The sequence below is a fragment of the Rhincodon typus genome, chromosome 11 (genome assembly GCF_021869965.1).
Source record: "Rhincodon typus isolate 14 chromosome 11, sRhiTyp1.1, whole genome shotgun sequence".
NCBI classification, from domain to species: Eukaryota; Metazoa; Chordata; class Chondrichthyes; order Orectolobiformes; family Rhincodontidae; genus Rhincodon; species Rhincodon typus.
The window spans coordinates 65,923,435-65,941,971 of NC_063342.1; the positions used below are offsets into that span (position 1 = coordinate 65,923,435).

At 43.8% G+C, this 18,537-nt stretch overlaps 1 protein-coding gene across 1 annotated transcript in view; it reads left to right on the forward strand.

The window, feature by feature from the left end:
- The window catches only part of LOC109937609 (E3 ubiquitin-protein ligase Midline-1-like), a 313,576-nt gene that overhangs the window by 261,123 nt on the left and 33,916 nt on the right, over nt 1-18,537 (forward strand). The window contains exon 5 of the mRNA XM_048602529.1: nt 12,914-13,021. Coding sequence (XP_048458486.1) covers nt 12,914-13,021 — 108 coding nt within the window. The remainder of the gene's footprint in view (nt 1-12,913; nt 13,022-18,537) is intronic.

The following is an 18,537-nucleotide window of genomic DNA, read 5'->3' on the forward strand; positions in this document are numbered from 1 at the left end:
TGCTTGGCCTGCTGTGTTCATCCAGCTCTACACCTTGTTATCTCAGATTCTCCAGCATCTGCAGTTCCTACTATCTCTGTAACAGCCTGTTACCAAAGTCAAGTTTGGGAGCCAGGAGATGGATAGAGTTTGATTTGAAGACCAGGCAAAGGTAACATTCAGTCAGTGTAATCACTGAAGGAGTAAATTAATAATCAGTAAACCAGCAGGGAAGCCTAACCAGGGCTAAAGTGAGTATAGCTAAGGATTCCAGTTGGGGAGTGTCTCTCAGCCCAGGAATTAAAGAGGGATTTAGCATTTTGTGAATGACAAAGAGCCTTCTTTAATCCAATAACATCCTGTGACGCAGATAGTAAAAATTACAAGCTTCAGACTGTCATATATTGAACATGTGACACCAACCCATTACATCAAATGTTGAATCTTCGGGGCTGCGCCACTTCCCACTCACACAATTTTGAATCGTTTACCATTTGCATGTGTTGTTTGTCCTGCTGCAGTTTTCTATCGGATTTTCTGCCAGTTGCATTGTCTCCCCCTGTCGCTTCCAAACAGTTACCCACAAGAGAGCCCCCCAGTCTCATCCCCATTCAGAGTTTTCCAGTAAAAGGTGGAGACAAGACCCTCTAGTCCTGTTGCTCTGCTTGCCCCACGCTGGAGTTGTTTCTGCCTCTCACTCATCTGAGAATGCTGGGCTGCATGGATATGCAACTCTGCAGAACCAAGCTGCTTTTGTGTCAATGTACATATGTAAAGACTTTTAAATGAATAAAACAAAAACCTGGGCCACTCAGATACTACCTCCCTGGGGCTGCTGTAACCTCAGTGAGCCTCCAGGAGTAGAGAAAGGGTAAACTTGAGAAAAGGCAGAAAGTGGGGAGACGGCTGCCAGAGGAATATTACGGTGGGAAGCAAGATGCTTGGAGGAGACGATGTTAAACAAGGAGCAAGATGCTTGGAGGAGACGATGTTAAACAAGGGGCAAGATGCTTTCTCTGGCCTGCAGAATTGTTGTGAGCAGCACTGAATTTTTACCGTAACTTTATATACATTAAACAGGACATTACAATGAAAATATTCCCCAGCATGTTTTAATCAATCCCAGCCTTCCTTTGGAATGCACAAGCTATCAACACCAAAACTCACTCACATTATATCCAACAGAGCAGCTCGGTGCCACATGCTATCATTTGAGAGTGACACCAGGAGTAAAAGAAATTTTGCTACCATTCGTTTGAGATTTGAAGCCTAATTCCTTTCCATCCGCTTCAGAAGTGACTGCATAAAATATCTCAAACACAGGTTACACGCAGCATTGGTCAATATATTGGCCTGGGTTTGAAAATTCTTTATGCCCTTGACCAGACACTGTTGAGGATTAATGTGAGATCCAGCAGACTAGCACAGCTTTGTTGTAGTTCCTTTTTTTTTCAAAAAACAAATGTCTAAAGTAATGTGCAACACAGATGTTTGGAGCGTCTTTGGGGTCCAGTTGTAATCTGAGACAGTAACATCTTGCAAAGGGTCTGCTAAGTGTCACAAAAAGTGTACTTTAATTTTCTCCTCTGTCAAACAGCCAAAGAAATGAGCATCAAGGCTTCAGAAACAAAAGTAGGAATACAATTTAAGCATTGTTGTAGTTTGCCAGTGACAAAAGAGATCAAACATTAGCTCTATGAATTAAATGGATGAGGTGGAAGCTCTTGTTAATCATTGCAGGCAGGAAACCTTGAGGAAGCATAAGCAAACTACTGCAGATGTTGAACATCTGAAGTAGAAACAGAAAGGGCTCGCAATGCTCAGCAGATTTGGATGGATCCGTGGAGAGACAGGGTTCACTTTTCAGGTCTGTCAGCTAGTCTTGAGCTGGAGACTTAACTGGATTGAGTGGCCCCAGTAGAGGTGAACACAGCAGCTGTAACCATACCATGAGCTCTAGAGGCTTCCTCCCTCAGCCCTGGAAATTTCCCCTTTCTCTCCCCCACCCTAGCACTCCCCTTGGCACTCCCTGCTGTTCAGTCAGCTGAACGGGATTTGGTGAGGTTAGGGACAGGGAAAGCGGAGTCAGAATGAACCTCAAATACATAGGAGGTTGTCCAAAAATCATAAATTGTGCAGTGCCAGCGACGTGCGTGAGGGTTTCGGATAAGCTGAGACAGGAGATAACAGAGGTGAACATACACTCTGTGAGTACAAATCAGGGGTAGCTCTGAACAATCCCAGCCAGCAGAGACAGAAACATCACCCAGTACCAGATGATTGAAAAAGCAATATAAGTTATAGAATGGTGAACGCGTGGAAGGAGGCCATTCAGCTGGGTGTGTCCACACTGGCTTTCTCTATGAGCAACTCAGCAGTCCTTGAGTGGAAGGTCCCTACAATTCCTTTGCTGATTTGATCGTTCAGTAACTTTAAAGTTCACTGCTTTGTGGATCTGAAAATTCTGACAGTGGGCTTTACAGTACTGGATTGATGGGTTTTTTTTAACCATAGAATCCCTACAGCCTGGATACAGGCCCTTCGGCCCAACAAGTCCACACCGAACCTCGGAGCATCCCACCCAGACCCATCGCCCTATAGACCATCTAAGCTACACATCCCTGAACACTACGGGCAATTCAGCATGGCCAATCCACCTAGCCTGCACATCTTTGGACTGTGGGACGAAACCCACGCAGACATGGGGAGAATGTGCAAACTCCACACAGACAGTCACCCGAGGGTAGAATCAAAGCTGGGTCCCTGGTGCTGTGAGGCAGCAGTGCTAACCACTGTGCCACTTTTCCAGCACTTCTTCCTGCAGCTATCCCATAATTGGTGGCCAGATGTGCACCATTACTGACCCTTCTTGGCAGCAAGATGATCACATCTGGCTGGGCATTACTGCAGTGACTTTGATCTCAGGAAATCATTCATGTAGCACTTTGCTGCAACCTGGCAATGTTGTTCAGTTGAGCCCACAGAAAACTTTTCGACTGCTTCTGAATGAAAAGAACAACACCTTGCATTTATCTAGTGCCTTTAGCAGAATAGTGTGCCCAAAGCTGCTTCAGAGGCACATGATAAAACAGAATTTGTGATTTTAAAAAAATAGTGTTTTTTTTTAGGAAGAAGCAATTAACTGTGAAACAACAGGATTAAGCGAAAGCCGGGGCCAGTATAATGAAGGAATATAAGTAGGCAAAGTAGGGTAAAGGTAGTACAGTTAGCATAAAGGAAGTTAGTTTACAGTATTTTTACAAAGGAATTTTTTTTTGAAAGGAGTTACTAGGGCTTAAAAGAAGTCACGGTAGCAGAGCTCACACCTGTGACATGCTCCTCCTGTGTTATGTGGTAAATCATGGAAGTTTGAGTTATTCCTGGTGACCACGTGTACAGGACATGTATCCAGCTGCAGCTACTAGTGAACAACATTTCAGAGCTGCAGGTGAAGTCTTTGTGGGGTATCCGCAGTGCTGAGTACGTGGTGGTTAGTATGTTCAGTGAGGTGGTCATGCTGCAGGTACAAACTGAACGGGCGAAACTCCTCAGGGAGGCAATGGCCTAGAGGTATTATCGCTGGACTGTTAATCCAGAGACTCAGATAATGTTCTGGGGACACAGGTTCGAATCCCACCATGGCAGATGGTGGAATTTGAATTCAATAAAAATATCTGGAATTAAGAATCTAATGATGACTGTAAATCCATTGTTGATTGTCAGGAAAAACCCATCTGGTTCACTAATGCCCTTTAGGGAAGGAAACTGCCTTCCATACCTGGTCTGGCCTACATGTGACTCCAGACCCACAGCAATGTGGTTGACTCTTAACTGCCCTCTGGGCAATTAGGGATGGGCAATAAATGCTGCCGAGCCAGCGGCTCCCTCATCCCACGAATGAATGCAGAAAGGCATGGGGAATCACCAGGCAGAGTAGAAGTAGACAGATAGCACAGGAGTCCCTGATAACCAGTCCCTTTTCTAACAATATATGCCATTTTGGATACAATTGGGGGAGATGACTGTGCAGGGGAAAGCAGATGCATCTAATTTCATGACACCGTGGGTGGGTCTGCTACACAAGTGGGGAGGAGAAAGAACAGCAGAGTTATAGTGGTAGGAGATTCAATTGTGAGGGGAACAGACAGGCGTTTCTACAGCCACAAAACAAGCTCTAGGACAGTAAGTTCCAGAGTCAGGGACACCACACAATGGCTGCAGGGCATACCTAAGGGGGAAAGCAAACAGACAAACTTTGTGGGACATATTGGCGTTAATGACATAGATAGGAAAAAGAAAATGAGGCCCTGAAAGCAAAATTTGGGGAACTAGGAAATAGATTAAAGAATAGGACCCAAAAAGTTTAAAAAAAACACAGAAATTGCTGGAGAAACTCAGGCCTGTCAGCATCTGTGGAGAGAAAGCAGAGTTAATGTTTCAGGTCCACTGACCCTTCTTCAGAACACCAAAGGTAGTAATCTGCATCCATCCAGGGAAGTGGGGAGTACTCCATCACATTCCTGACTTGTGCCTTGTAAATGGTGGATAGGCTTTGCGAAGTCAGGAGGTTAGTTACTCACCGCAATATTCCTAGCCTCTAACCTACTCTTGTAGCCTGTGTACTTATGTGGCCAACTCAGTTGAATTTTTGGTCAATGGTGTCTCCCAGGATGTTGATAGTGAGAGATTCAGTGATGGTAATGCCATTGAATGTCAAGGGTTGGTGGTTAGATTGTCTCTTATTGGAGATGGTCATTGCCTGGCATTTGTGTGGTGCAAATGTCAGTTGCCAGTTGTCAGCCCAAGCCTGCATATTGTCCAGATCTTGTTGCATTTGAACATGGACTGCTTCAGTGTCTGAGGAGCCACAAATGGTGCTGAACATTGTGCAATCATCGTCCAACATCCCCACTTCTGACCTTATCTTGGAGGGAAGGTCGTTGATAAAGCAACTAAAGATGGTTGGTTGGTCTAGGCCGAAATGTCAGCCTTCCTGTTCCTATGATGCTGCTTGGCCTGCTGTGTTCATCCAGCTCTACACCTTGTTATCGCAGGTTCTCCAGCATCTGCAGTTCCTACTATCTCTAAAGATGGTTGGGTCTAGGTCACTACCCTGAGGAACTCCTGCAGAGATGTCCTGGAACTGAGATGACTTACCTCCAACAACCACAACCATCTTCCCATGTGCCAGGAATGACTCCAAAACCAGTGGAGAGTTTGCTCCCTGATACCCATTGATTCCAGTTTTGCCAGGGCTCCTTGATGCCACACTTGATCAAATGCAGCCTTGATGTCATTGCAGTCACTGAGACTTGGTTAAGGATTATCAGGATTTGCAGCTCAATATTCCAGGCTACAGAGTGTTCAAGCGAGACAGGAATGGAGGTAAAAGAGGAGGAGGGTCACAATTTTGTCCAAGGAATTTACTACAGCAGTAAGGAGAGATGACATCTGAGAAGGCTCCTTAAATTTAGTCATATGGATAGAACTGAAAAACCAAAAAGGAGCAATCACAACGTTGGAAGTGTATTATAGATCCCCTAACAGTCTGAGAGAAATAGAAAAGCAGATTAGTAGTCAAATTTCAAGGAAGTATACAAGTAATAGGGTCACGAGAGTAGGGGATTTCAACTAGGGTAGTCGTTGCTTAAAAGGCTTGAAGGGAATGGAATTCTTGAAATGCATCCATGGCAGCTCTTTAAACCAGTTCACAGAAGGCCCTACCAGAGGGTGAGGTCCAGGAATTAATGTTAGGTAATGAAGCAAAACAGCAATCGTAACTCCATTAAATTCAAGGTTGTTATGGAAAAGGATGAAGATGGGCCTGAAATCAAATTTCTCAACTGGAGAAAGACTGATTTTAATAAGATTAGATATGATTTAGACAGAGTTGACTTGGAGTATATACTTCCTTTCAGGTAAATCTGTCTCAGAGCAGTCAGATGCATTTAAGAAGGAAATAGAGAGAGTACTGGACTAGGGGCAGCATGGTGGCTCAACAGTTAGCAATGTTGCCTCACAGCGCCAAGGACCCAGGTTCGATTCCACCCTCGGGCGACTATCTGTGTGGAGTTTGCACTTTCTCCCCGTGTCTGTGCGGGTTTCCTCCGGGTGCTCTGGTTTCCTCCCGCAGTCCAAAGATGTGCAAATTAGGGTGGATTGGCCATGCTAAATTGCCCATTGTGTTCAGGGATGTGTAGGTTAGGTGCGTGAGCCATGGGAAATGCAAGATTACAGGGATAAGGTAGAGGGATGGGTCTGGGTGGGATGCTTTTCAGAAGGTTGGTGTGGGCTTGTTGGGCCAAATGGCCTGTTTCCATGCTGTAGAGATTCTATATATATATAAAAAAAGAGTTCCAATAAAGGGAAAAAAAGGGCAGGGCCATCAAATCCTGGGAACCTAGATATCAAGTGATATATAGCATTGGATTACGAGAAAAGGCTTAAGGCTGATATCAAGGGCTCAAAACAGTAAAAGCCCTAGAGGAGTACAGAAAATGCAAGATGGAACTTAGAAGGGAGAATGGCTAAATGGGATATGAAAGGATACTGGCAGATAAAGAAAAGGAAAATTCTACATTGCTTTACAGATACGTTAGAGGTAAAAGGATAACGAAGTGACAGCAGTAATTTGTGCAAGGAGGCAGAGAATGTATTTGGGTTCTAAATGAGTATTCACTGGTGAGAGAGATGTTATGGGTATAGAAATTAGGGAGAAGGACTGTGATATTATTAAAGAAATTCACATAGACAGAGAGGAGGTTCTGAGTGGTCTGGCAGGCTTAAAACTAGATAAATCACCAATGCTGGATGAAACATAGCCCAGGCTGTTGAGTGAGGCAAGGGAGGAAAAAACAGGTATGCTGGCAATAATTTTCAATTTCTCTCTAGCCACAGGAGAGGTGCCAGGGTACTGGAGGACAGCCAATGTGCTACCATTATTCAAGATGGAACAGGGGATAAACCAGGAAACTACAGGCTGGTCAGTCTAACCTTGGTGTTGGGGAAACTTGGGAGCAATCCTCAAGGACAGAACTAATCTGCATTTGGAGGCGCAGACATTAATCCATAACAGGAGACATGGTTTTGTTAAAGGGAGGTCATGTCTGACCAGCTTGATTGAATTTTTCAGAGAGGTGACCAGCAGTGTAGGTGAGGGCCTTGTGTTTGATGTAGTCTACTTAGACTTCAACAAGGTACCTGATAATGTCCCACATGACAGACTTATAGCAAAGGTAAGAGTCCATGGGATCCAATGAAATTTGGCAAATTGGATCCACCATTGGCTGAGTAGCAAGAAGCAGATAGTGATGCTTGAGGAGCACTTTTTCTGACTGGAAGTCTGTGTCCAGTAGAATCCAGAGGGGTCAGTGTTGGGACCCTTACTATTTGTGGCTAATATAAATGAAGTGGACTTGAATGTAAAAGGGCTGATCTGTAAGTTCACAGAGGATACAAAAATTGTTGGGGTGGTAACTAGGGAGGAGGATAACCTGAGATTACAGGATGGTGTAGCTAGGCTCTTTAGATGGACTAATCAGTGGCAAAGGGAATTCAAATTGAATAAGTGTGAGGTGATACACTGAGGCTGGACAAACAAGGCAAGGGAATACATGGTGAATGGTAGGACCCTGGGAGGCACTGAGGATCAGAGGAGCCTTGGTGTGCATGTGCACCCATCCGTTAAGGGAGCGAGGCAAGTCAATAAAGTGGTTAAGAAACCATTTGAGATACATTGTTAGCCAAGACATAGAGTTTAAGAGCAGGGAGGTTATGCTGGGACTGTATAAAATGTAGTTTGGCACACAGCTAGAGTATTGTGTATAGTTCTGGAATCTGCATTATAGGAGGGATGTGAGAGCACTGGAGAGGTTGGAGAGGAGGTTTAACAGCATGTTGCCTAGACTGGAGAGTTTTATTTATGGAGAGAGATTGGACAGACAAGGGTTTCTTTCCTTCACGCAGAGAAGATGGAAAGGGGACATGACAGAAACATTTAAAATTTTGAAGGGCATAGATTGGGTAGAACGGCAGAAACTTTTTCCCCTCGATGGAGCGATAAGTGACTGGGGGCATTAATTTAAAGTGAGGGACAGAAAGTTTAGAGGAAATGCGAGGAAAATTTTTTCACCCAGTGGCTAGTGGAAATCTGAAACTCTCTGTTTGTAATGCTGGTAGACACAGATTCCCTCATAACATTTAAGTAGTAGTTAGATTTGCACTTGCGATGGTATGCAAGGCTATGGGCCAAGTGTTGGAAAATGGGATTAGAATAGTTAGGTGGTTGTTTTTGACTGGCACGGAAGTGATGAGCCAAAGGATCTTTTTCTGAGCTGTAGATCTCTATGCCTTTATGACCCTGAGAATTTGACACTGAGGGCAGATGACCAAAAGCTCAGCTGAAGGAAGAGGTTTTAAGGCTTGGACAGTGTAGCTGCTAATGGTTGAAGAAAAAATGCAATAAGGTTTACAATTGGAAAAGTGTGGATATCTTGGAGAGTTGTAGACCTGAAGGAGGCTGAAGAGAGTATGGAGCAGTGATATACAAGGGTAAGGATTTTGAATTTAAGGCACTTCCAGACTGGGAGTCAATGTACTTCAGAAACAGAGAAATGATGGCAGAAAGGGATTTGATTAAAATAGAGAGCGCGGAATTTTAGATGAGGTCAGGTTTGCAGAGTGTGGAGGGAGGACAGCTAGCCAGGAGAACACTAGAGTAGTGACAGCAAGACCACGCACATCCTCCTTTTGATCTGTATTTGTATGTTACGCTGTTACCTTGAAGCTACCCATTCCCTCTGTGTGAGTATCTTTGTGAATGATGGGTGCATGATGGAGGCAGTCAAGTGAGAAAATGGGCTCAATTATATTTCATGTTTTACAATGAGCCTTGACCAGTCTCTACTCCTAGCCTAATTACAGCTTGGGCCTCAGCAGAAGTTGTACTAACACTACCTGACAGGCGATCAACTTTAATAACTTAACCATCAATGCTCAGCACCAGCCCAAAAGCTCTTTCTGAATAGCCTCCTAGGGACAGTGATAAGAATTGCAGTTGGCTTATCATTGCAGAAGTGACTCTGTCAGTATTAACCCTGGAGGGACGCTCTCCACTGTCAAGTTCCTCGAGAAGCCTGTTAATTAGAGAAAGGGAAGGCAGTGTTGTATTTGGAGTGTTATTGTTGGATGAGATCCACTGAGGTTGCTGACATCTCACTGTGCTCAAGCATAATTGTCTTTATGAGTTAAAGGTGGAGTATGTTATTCTTGGACCAAATGGCAGATATTCCCTCTAGTGCTGTGGAAACTATTCATTATGCCGAACAGAGATGCCTTATGTTTTTCCTGTTGTGTGGGGTGTAGGGGATTGAATGCATTTGAACTATTCTCCCTGCCACTCTCTAAACCTTGACACATCTTTGTGACGGAGCAATCTTCAAAGTATGAAGCCACGTTAAGGTGTCAAGAATGGGAGGGTTCATCATTTTGTCAATGAACCATTCCATTCTCACTTTCTCCATACTGAGTGAGTGGGGCCTGCTTTACGTGAGAGAGTCTATTAAGGATCAGTCAAGCAGCTGTATTTGTACACCTTTGTCGGTGCTGTGAGAACTCTCGGTTTACGTTGTTGAAGATCAGATTCCAGAGGAACTGGGATACCAGGTAACTGTGCAAACAAAGTTATTTTCACACTGAGGTTTGCAATTTTCCCCCTTCACCCTTATATCTTTCCTTGAGGAGGGCATCTTTAAGGGCCAGAAGCATAGGAAAATGTTAGTGTGCCTGCACAAATAGACAGGGGCAGCCTGGACTACTTGGTTACAGGTCACCATAGCAACTACCTTATCTAATCAGCCTTTTGTGCAGGAAGATCTCCTCTGTTTATTTGTTTTCAGTTCATGGAATCAGTTTGCTCATAGCTACTTTTATCCATCAGTTGCATTAGCTTCACGTCAGTCTTCATGAATTATCGATTCACAGGACACCTGAAGGGAACATGGAAAAGGATTTAACCTCCAGATCAAAAGGGAAAGTTGTCATTCATTTTTTTTCAGACAAGAAAATAACTACTCCACATCAGTGCAGGAGTTTTTTTTAGAAACGAGTTTACGGAGAATTTTCGGTGGTGAATGTGGTCTACACCATCCTTAAACTAAAGGAGCAACGTTCTAGAAATGTCGTTGCTGCAATGTTAATAAGACTAAGCAATATTCATCCAGTAAATAACATTGAATTTAAAGACGCTCAGAGTAAATAATTTGGTAAGATCATAATTTCTAAACTGAAGATAAGTTTGTCCACCATGTACAGATAAACACACACTATATAGGCAATGAAAACAGAAATTGCTGCAAAAACACAGCAGGTTTGGCAGCATCTGTGGAGAGAAATCAGAGTTAATATTTCAGGTGCAGCAACCCTTCCTCAGAACAGATCCTCCTGATCAACCCCTTCTGACCCTTCCTCAGAAGGGTCTCTAGAACCATAGAAACAGCCTGGATTGGTGTAACCATCTCTCACAGAGCAGGATTCCTACTATTTTTTTAGCTTGTACATTCTGGAAGCTGCTGCAGTCTTGAAGTAGAAGCTGTTATTCCTCCTCTCCCGGTTACAGCTAGAAGCTGAGATTTCTCTTCCTACTGCGGGTGCTACATGTGAGAAAATCTGATTTCTGAATTTGCCTTTTTGCCAGGGGGTGAGTTTATGGAATGCTACTATATTGAAACAGTTAATTACTGTGTCTATTATTCTGTTAAGTTTTCCAATAGAGTTAAGTTATTCCAAGCCGTTCTTTCTTTTGTTGTATTTTAACTATAGTGTTTGAATAAATTGTGTTTTGCCTAACGTCAAGTAGTTTGACTAATCAAATTGCATCTGGAACACGGCACCTCACATTTACCTTTAAAATAAGAAAACGTTCGGGAATAGGCTACTTTCTTAATATATTTTGAGGTGGTCTGGTCTGGTGCATAGTACTAGCTAATAGAGATCACAGAAGTTGGTGGTAATCAATCTTTAATGAGTTACTGTAGAGCATCTTGTGGATGGTACACACTGTGGCTGCTGTATGAAATGGTAAATATTTAAGTTGGTGGTTGAGATGTCAATCAAGTGGGTTACTATGTCCAGCATGGCGCTGAGTGACTTGAATGTTATCAGAGTTGCACTCATCCAGGCAAGTGGGAAGTATTTCATTCCAGTCTTGCATTATCGCTTGTAGCGGAGTCAGGAGGTGAGACGCTGAGTTGCTGTTGTAACCATGTATTTATATGACTGGTCCAGTTCAGTTTCTGGTCAATGTTAACCCCCAGGATGTTGGTAATGGGAGATTGAGTGATGGCAATGCTATTGAATATCAAGGGGCAATGATTATATTTTCCTTTATTGGAGATGGACATTGCCTGGCACTTGTGTAGTGCGAATGTTGCTTTCAATTTATCAGCCCAAGCCTGGATATCATCCAGGATGTACTGCATTTGAACATAAACTGCTTCAGAATCTGAGGAGTCGCGAATGATGCTGAACATTGTGCAATCCACAACGAACATCCCCACTTCTGACCTTATGCTGGATGGAAGGTCAGTGATGAAGCAGCTGATGATGGTTGATCCCAGGGCCTTATCCTGAACAACTGCCCAGGTTTAATACCCACCTGGTCCAAAGGTGTGTAATAACGCCTCCAAACAAGTTGCTTAAACAGAGATGACATGGGGCTAGGATGACTGACCTCAAACAGCGTCAACCATCCTCCTTTGTAACTTCAGCCTTATCTTTTGCACTGATGTGCAGGATGTCCCCATCATTGAGGATGGGGATATTTGTGGAGCCTCCTGCTCCACAAATTATTTAATTGTCCGCCACTGTTCACCACTGGATGTGGCAGGACTACAGAGCTTGGATCTGATCTGTTGGTTCTGGGATTGCTTAGCTCTGCCTCTCATTTGCTGCTTATGCTGTTTGGCATGCAACTAGTCCTGTATTGTTGCTTCGCCAGGTTGACACCTCAGTTTTAGGTATACCAGGTACTGTTCCTGACATGCCCTCCTGCACTTCCCATCAAACCAGGGTTGATCCCCTGGCTGTGTTGGGGCTTTAACCTTGTGCTCGGGACATTAGCCTGGGTATCTGGGTTACTAGTCTGTCTTATAACATTAGCACAGCACCTTCACCTCCTCAAAGACCATCACTCACTCAGTAGTAAATTCAGCTTCATTTCAATCTTCTGGATCAAAGTATAAAAGAAAATATTTAAAGTTTTCAATCAGTTTTGCACACTGTACTCCATTTAAGAAAAAAATATATTCATGTTGTACCTTTTAACATTGGTGAATATTTCAAAGGCACTTTGCAGAACTAATTTTTTGGAAAAAAGAGTCATGGTTGGGGAGACTAAGTATAGTGGGAGAGGCCGCTGAGGCATTTAGGGAGGGATTTCTAGACCATGGGGCTTATGTGGCTGAAGACGTAGATTCGGTGTTGGAAGAGGAGAGACGATGCGCAAGGCAGTAGATTGGAAACAATGCATTTAAGGCTGTCGAGATCGCAAGTCTTCATGTAAGTCCGTTGTCACTACTGGTCATTTGGATTTTTCTTAAGCCTCCTTATTTTATGAATAATATTGGAAATGGCCATAGTTCCAGACTACAGGCTCCTAAATAAAAAGTTTTAGGTCAAGCAACATTGGTAAAGAGGAGGTACATTTGGTACATGTAACCATAACAGAACGGGACTTGACCCTTCAGATTGTCTGGTTCTGAGTCAGCTCCTTTGCAAGCTGTTGGTTAGGTTTCTTGCAGCTTTTGTTTTGCACATGCAACCATCTGATCACATTCCTCCACCACCAGGAATAGGCCTGACAAATCCTATTGGATGCATAATGTGAACTGGGCTAGTTCAGGATGGTACTAAAGGAGATCGTCTTGTCTGTTTACAGGTGAATGCAACACGTCAAGAAGACAAACTAACTGAAGAGTGTGACCAATTGATTGAAATCATTCAGCAAAGAAGACAAATCATTGGCACAAAAATTAAGGAAGGAAAGGTAAGAGACAGATTGCTACTGAAGACTGTCATCATCAAAAGCAAATCTGATGGAATAGGCTTGAGGGGCTGAATGACCAACTTCAGTTCTGACATTCCTAAGTGTAGACATTTTTAATCAACTTCTTGGCAAATGTGATTAAACATCTCTGGAACAAGTGATATTTGAGCCAAAGCCTCCTGGCCCAAAGGTAGGGACACTACCAATGCAATACTAGAGCCCTTGATGTTCCTAGATCCACACTTAGAGTCACAGAGTCATACAGCGAGGAAACAGACCCTTCAGTCCAACTGGTCCATGCTGACAAAGTTTCCTAAACTGAACTATTCCCATTTGGCCCGTATCCCTCTAAATCCTTCCAATTCATATATCCATCCAGACGCATTTTAAGTGTTATAATTGTGCCCACCTCCACGACTTCCACTTGGCAGCTCGCTCCATACATGCACCACCCTCTGCATTACCATCCCCAGCCTATTCAGCCTCTCCCTATAACACAAACCCTCCAGTCCATGTAAATCTTTTCTGCACCCTCTCAAGTTTAACAACATCCTTCCTTTAGAAGGGCAACCAGAATTGTATGGAGTATTCTAAAAGTGGCCTCACCAATGTCCTGTACGGCAGCAACGTAACATCCTAGCTCCTATACTCAGTGTTCTGACCCATGAAGGCAAACATCTTCTTCACCACCATATCTACCCACTTCCAAGGAAGTAAGCAACTGCACCCCTAGGTCTCTTCATTCGGCAACACTCCCCAAGGCTTTACCATTAGCACTGGTTAGCCCTACCAAAATGCAACACCTCACATTTATCTAAATTAAACTCCCACCTGTAACTCCTCAGCCCATTGGTCCATCTGATCAAGGTCCCATTGTACTCTGAGATAATCTTCTTCACTGTCCAAGATTCCATCTGTTTTGGTATCATCTGAAAGCTTACTAACCGTACCTCCTATATTTATATCCAAATCATTTATATAAATGATGGAAAACAGTGGACCCACCTCCGAACCTTGTGGCACACGACTGGTTACAGGGCTCCAGTCCAAAAAGCGTCTCCCTACCACCACCTTCTGTCTTCTACCTTCAAGCCAATTTTGTATCCAATTTGGCTAGCTTCCCCTAGATCCCATGTGATCTAACGTTACTAACCAGTCTACCATGGGAAACCTTGTCAAACTCTTTGCAGGATTACATATAGACAATATCTACCACTCTACCTTTATCAATCTTCTTTGTCACCCCTTCAAAAAAAATCTCAAACAAGTTAGTGAGATAGGATTTCCCACACACAAAGCCAAGTTGAATATCCCTAATCAGTCCTTGCCTTTCTAAACGCATGTAAATCCTGTCCCTCAGAATCCCCTCCAATAACTTACCCACCACTGACGTAAGGCTCACCAGTCTACAGTTCGCTGGCTTTTCCTTATAGCTTTTCTTAAGCAATGGCACCACATTAGCCAACCTCCAGGCTTCTGGCACATCACATATGGCTGTCAATGATACAAATATCTCAGCAAGGTGCCCAGCAATCTCTTCTCTAGCTTCTCACAAATTTCTGCGAAACACCTGATCAGGTCCGAGGGATTTATTTACCTTTTTGCATTTTAAGACCTCCAATACCTTCTCTTCTGTAATGTGGATTCTTTTCAAGACATCACTATTTATTTCCCCAAGTTCCCTAGCTTCCATGCCCTTCATGGAAACTGACACAAAATATTCATTTAGTATCTCACCCATTTCCTACAGATCTACGCATAGACTGGCACGTTGATCTTTAAGGGGCCCTATTTTCTCCCTAGTTACTCTTATGTCCTTAATGTACTTACAGAATCTCTTTGGATTCTCCTTAACCTTATTTGCCAAAGCTATCTCATGTCCCCTTTTTGCCCTCCAGATTTCCCTCTTAAGTATACTCCTATTAGCCTTATATTTCTCTAGTGATTCACTCAATCCCAGTGGTCTCTATTTGACAAACGCTTCCTTCATTTTTTTTGACCAGAGCCTCAATTTCTCTAGTCATCTAGTGCTCCTGGAATTTACCAGCATTGTCCTTAAAACCAACAGGAACATACCGTCTCTGACCTCTCGTTCTCTCATTTTTAAAGGCCCCCCACTTCCCAGCCATCCCTTTACATGTGAATAGCATCCCCTAAACAACTTTTGCAAGTTCCTATATATTAACCTAATCTCACGATTTCAAGGTGAGAGGGGAAAAGTTTAAGGGAGATATGCGTGGAAAGTTCTTTATGCAGAGGGTGGTGGGTGACTGGAATGCTTTGCCAGCGGAGCTGGTAGAGGCGGGCACGATAGCGTCATTTAAGATATATCTAGACAGATACACGAATGGGCAGGGAGCAGAGGGATACAGATCCTTGAAAAATAGGTGACAGGTTTAGATAGAGGATCTGGATCGGCGCAGGCTTGGAGGGCCGAAGGGCCTGTTCCTGTGCTGTAATTTTCTTTGTTCTTTGTTCTATTACTGCCAAAATTGAGCCTTACTCGAATGTAGAACTTTAACTTTTTGATCAATTCTATCTTTTCCATAACTATTATGAAACTATTAGAATTATGATCACTTGCCCCAAAGTGCTTCCCCACTGTCACCTCAGTCACTTACCCTGAGATTGTAAGAACTGCCAATGCTGGAGTCAGAGATAACACAGCGTGGAGGTGGAGGAATACAGCAGGCCAGAATTCTGAAGAAAGGTCTCGACCCAAAACGTCAACTTTTCTGCTCCTCTGATGCTGCCTGGCCTGCTGTGTTCCCCCAGCTCCACACTGTGTTATCTCAGTCACTTACCCTGCCTTATTTCCCAATAGAACGTCGAGTATTTCTCCAGCTTTCTCCTCAGGGAGACGATGTCCTAGTGGTATTGTCGTTGGACTATTAATCCAGGGACCCAGATAACATTCTGGGGACCTGGGTTCAAATCCTGAAATGGCAGATGGTGGAATTTGAATTCAATAAAATACCTAGAACTAAGAATCTAATGATGACCATGAACCCATTGTCAATTGTCAGGAAAAACCCATCTGGTTCACTAATGTCCCTTAGGGAAGGAAACTGCCATCCTTACCTGGTCTGGCCTACATCTGACTGCAGACCCACAGCAATGTGGTTGACTCTGAACTGCCCTCTGGGGCAATTAGGGATGGGCAATAAATGCTGCCTGGCCAGTGACGCCCTCATCCTGTTAATGCATAAAGGAAAAAGCAAAGGTACATCCACATGCTGATTAAGACAGTTCGCTGGACGAGAATTGGGTCTTGTAAAGAGGTATTCAGCAACTCGGGTAATCTCATTCCATCAATGGATTAAGAAGGTGCAGGTTTCATCCTCAGTTTGTGTTGGACTACTTTGATAGTAAGACAGCTGGAATTGGCTGTCATATCACAGCATTGGGAAAAGATTTAATCAGTTACCAGTCTGCTTTCTCATTATTATCCCCTCTGAAAGTAGCCAAAAGGAAACAAGGAGGGACATCAATTTAAGATGATAGTGTGGTGAATGTTGCTGTGATACTTCTGTCCAATTATCTGCTCACACCCACACCTAAATAGCAAACACCTTGAGTGCTAAAATAAAACAAAGAACTGTGGATGCTGGAAATTGGAAACAAAAACAGAAATTGATTGAGAAACTCAGCGTCTGTGAAGAGAAACACAGACTTAATGTTTCAAATCCACATGAAACATGAAAACTGCTTTCTCTCTACAGATGCTGCCAGACCTGGTAAGTTTCTCCAGCAACTTCTGTTTTTGTTTCCCTGAAATTAATTACCTAATGTTAAGGGGCGTGGAGGGGTTTGGTAGTGTGAATACCCCACATTGAACTCTGGAAAACAAAAGAAGGCTTCTGAGGAAGATGTACTTTTTTAAGATAAAAAATGATTAACTGTTAGCTACCAAGCTGTGGTTAAACATATAAACCTGGCAGGTTGACTCTGATTAGTGAAACACGTCTGCTCTTTCTGATGTGGAGGTGTCAGTGTTTGACTTAGGTGGACAAAGTCATAAGTCACACGACACCAGGTTATAGTCCAACAGGTTTATTTGGAATCACAAGCTTTCTAAGCGCTGCTCCTTCATCAGGTGAAGTCAACTTCATCCACGGGAGTTCCACTTCTGACTATGTTCTTTCTGCAAAGGGCAAGGTCCCATGTACGAATATCTGTACCTTCCTGTACATGCAAGCCCAAGTGACAATCCTAAATTGGGTGTCAGCATGATTCTTCACCCACTCAGCATTATGTAGCAAATGTTGTCCAATTGTCGAGTCACATTTCATGCTGGATATTGTGTTGAGAGTTTTTGCAAGCGTGGATTGGTTGGCTACAGTTAGAATCTTGCTAGTTGTGAACAGACAGAGGGACATGCTGTTTGATATGATCCACCAATCTTTGACATATGTGGCCTACTTCTCTGACATTACCCCAGTACTGAAATTCACATACCACATTACTTGTGTGTACTGGTCACTATTATGAGTTTTGCAAATTCATTTTTCAACCATATTCAAGCTGTGCACGAACAAACAAATATGGTGTATAGAGTGCTTTAGATGAGGGAGAACTTCCAGTCTGTTGAGAAAGCTGTCCAACTATTCATCCTGCTCCCTCCCTGTAACCTTGCAGATGTTTTTCCTTTTTGAATAATTATCCAATTCCCTTTTGAATGTTAGATATAGTAAGAACTGCAGGTGCTGGAGTCAGAGAAAACACGGTGTGGAGCTAGAGGAACACAGCAGGCCAGGCAGCATCACAGGAGCAGGAAAGCTGACGTTTCAGGTCGGGACCCATCTTCAGAAATGGGGGTTGGGGGTGGTCTCTGAAATAAATAGAGAGAGGAGGGGTGGGGCTGGGGAAGGTAGGTGGGATGGTGATAGGTGAGTGCAGGTAGGCAATGGTGAGGATTGGTCAGTGAGGTGGGAGGGGTGGATAAGTGGGAGAGAAGATGGACAGGTCAAGGAGATGGGGATGAGAGAGAGGGTTTGTCATGGGATGAGGTCGGGGTGGGGAGATTTTGAAGCTAGTAAAGTCCACATTGAGACAATTGGGTTGTAGGCTCACTGACCAACCCCCACCTTTGCCTTCCTGTACTCACGTATCACCATCCCACCTACCTCTCATCCCCACCTCCTTGACCTGTCCATCTTCTCTCCCACCTATCTGCCCCTCCCTCCTCACTGACCAATCCCCACCATTGCCTTCCTGTACTCACCTATCACCACCCCACCTACCTTCCCCAGCCCCACCCCTCCTCTCTATTTATTTCAGAGCCGCCTACTCCTTACCCGTTTCTGAAGAAGGGTCCCGACCCGAGACATCAGCTTTCCTGCTCCTCTGATGCTGCCTGGCCTGCTGTATTCATCCAGCTCCACACTGTGTTATCCCTTTTGAATGTTACTGTTGACTCTCCTTCCCTGCGAGCGTTACTTTTCCACATTATCACAACTCCCTGCATGAATAGATTTCTCATGCTCCCTCCATTTCCCCCCCACCCAATCCCCCGC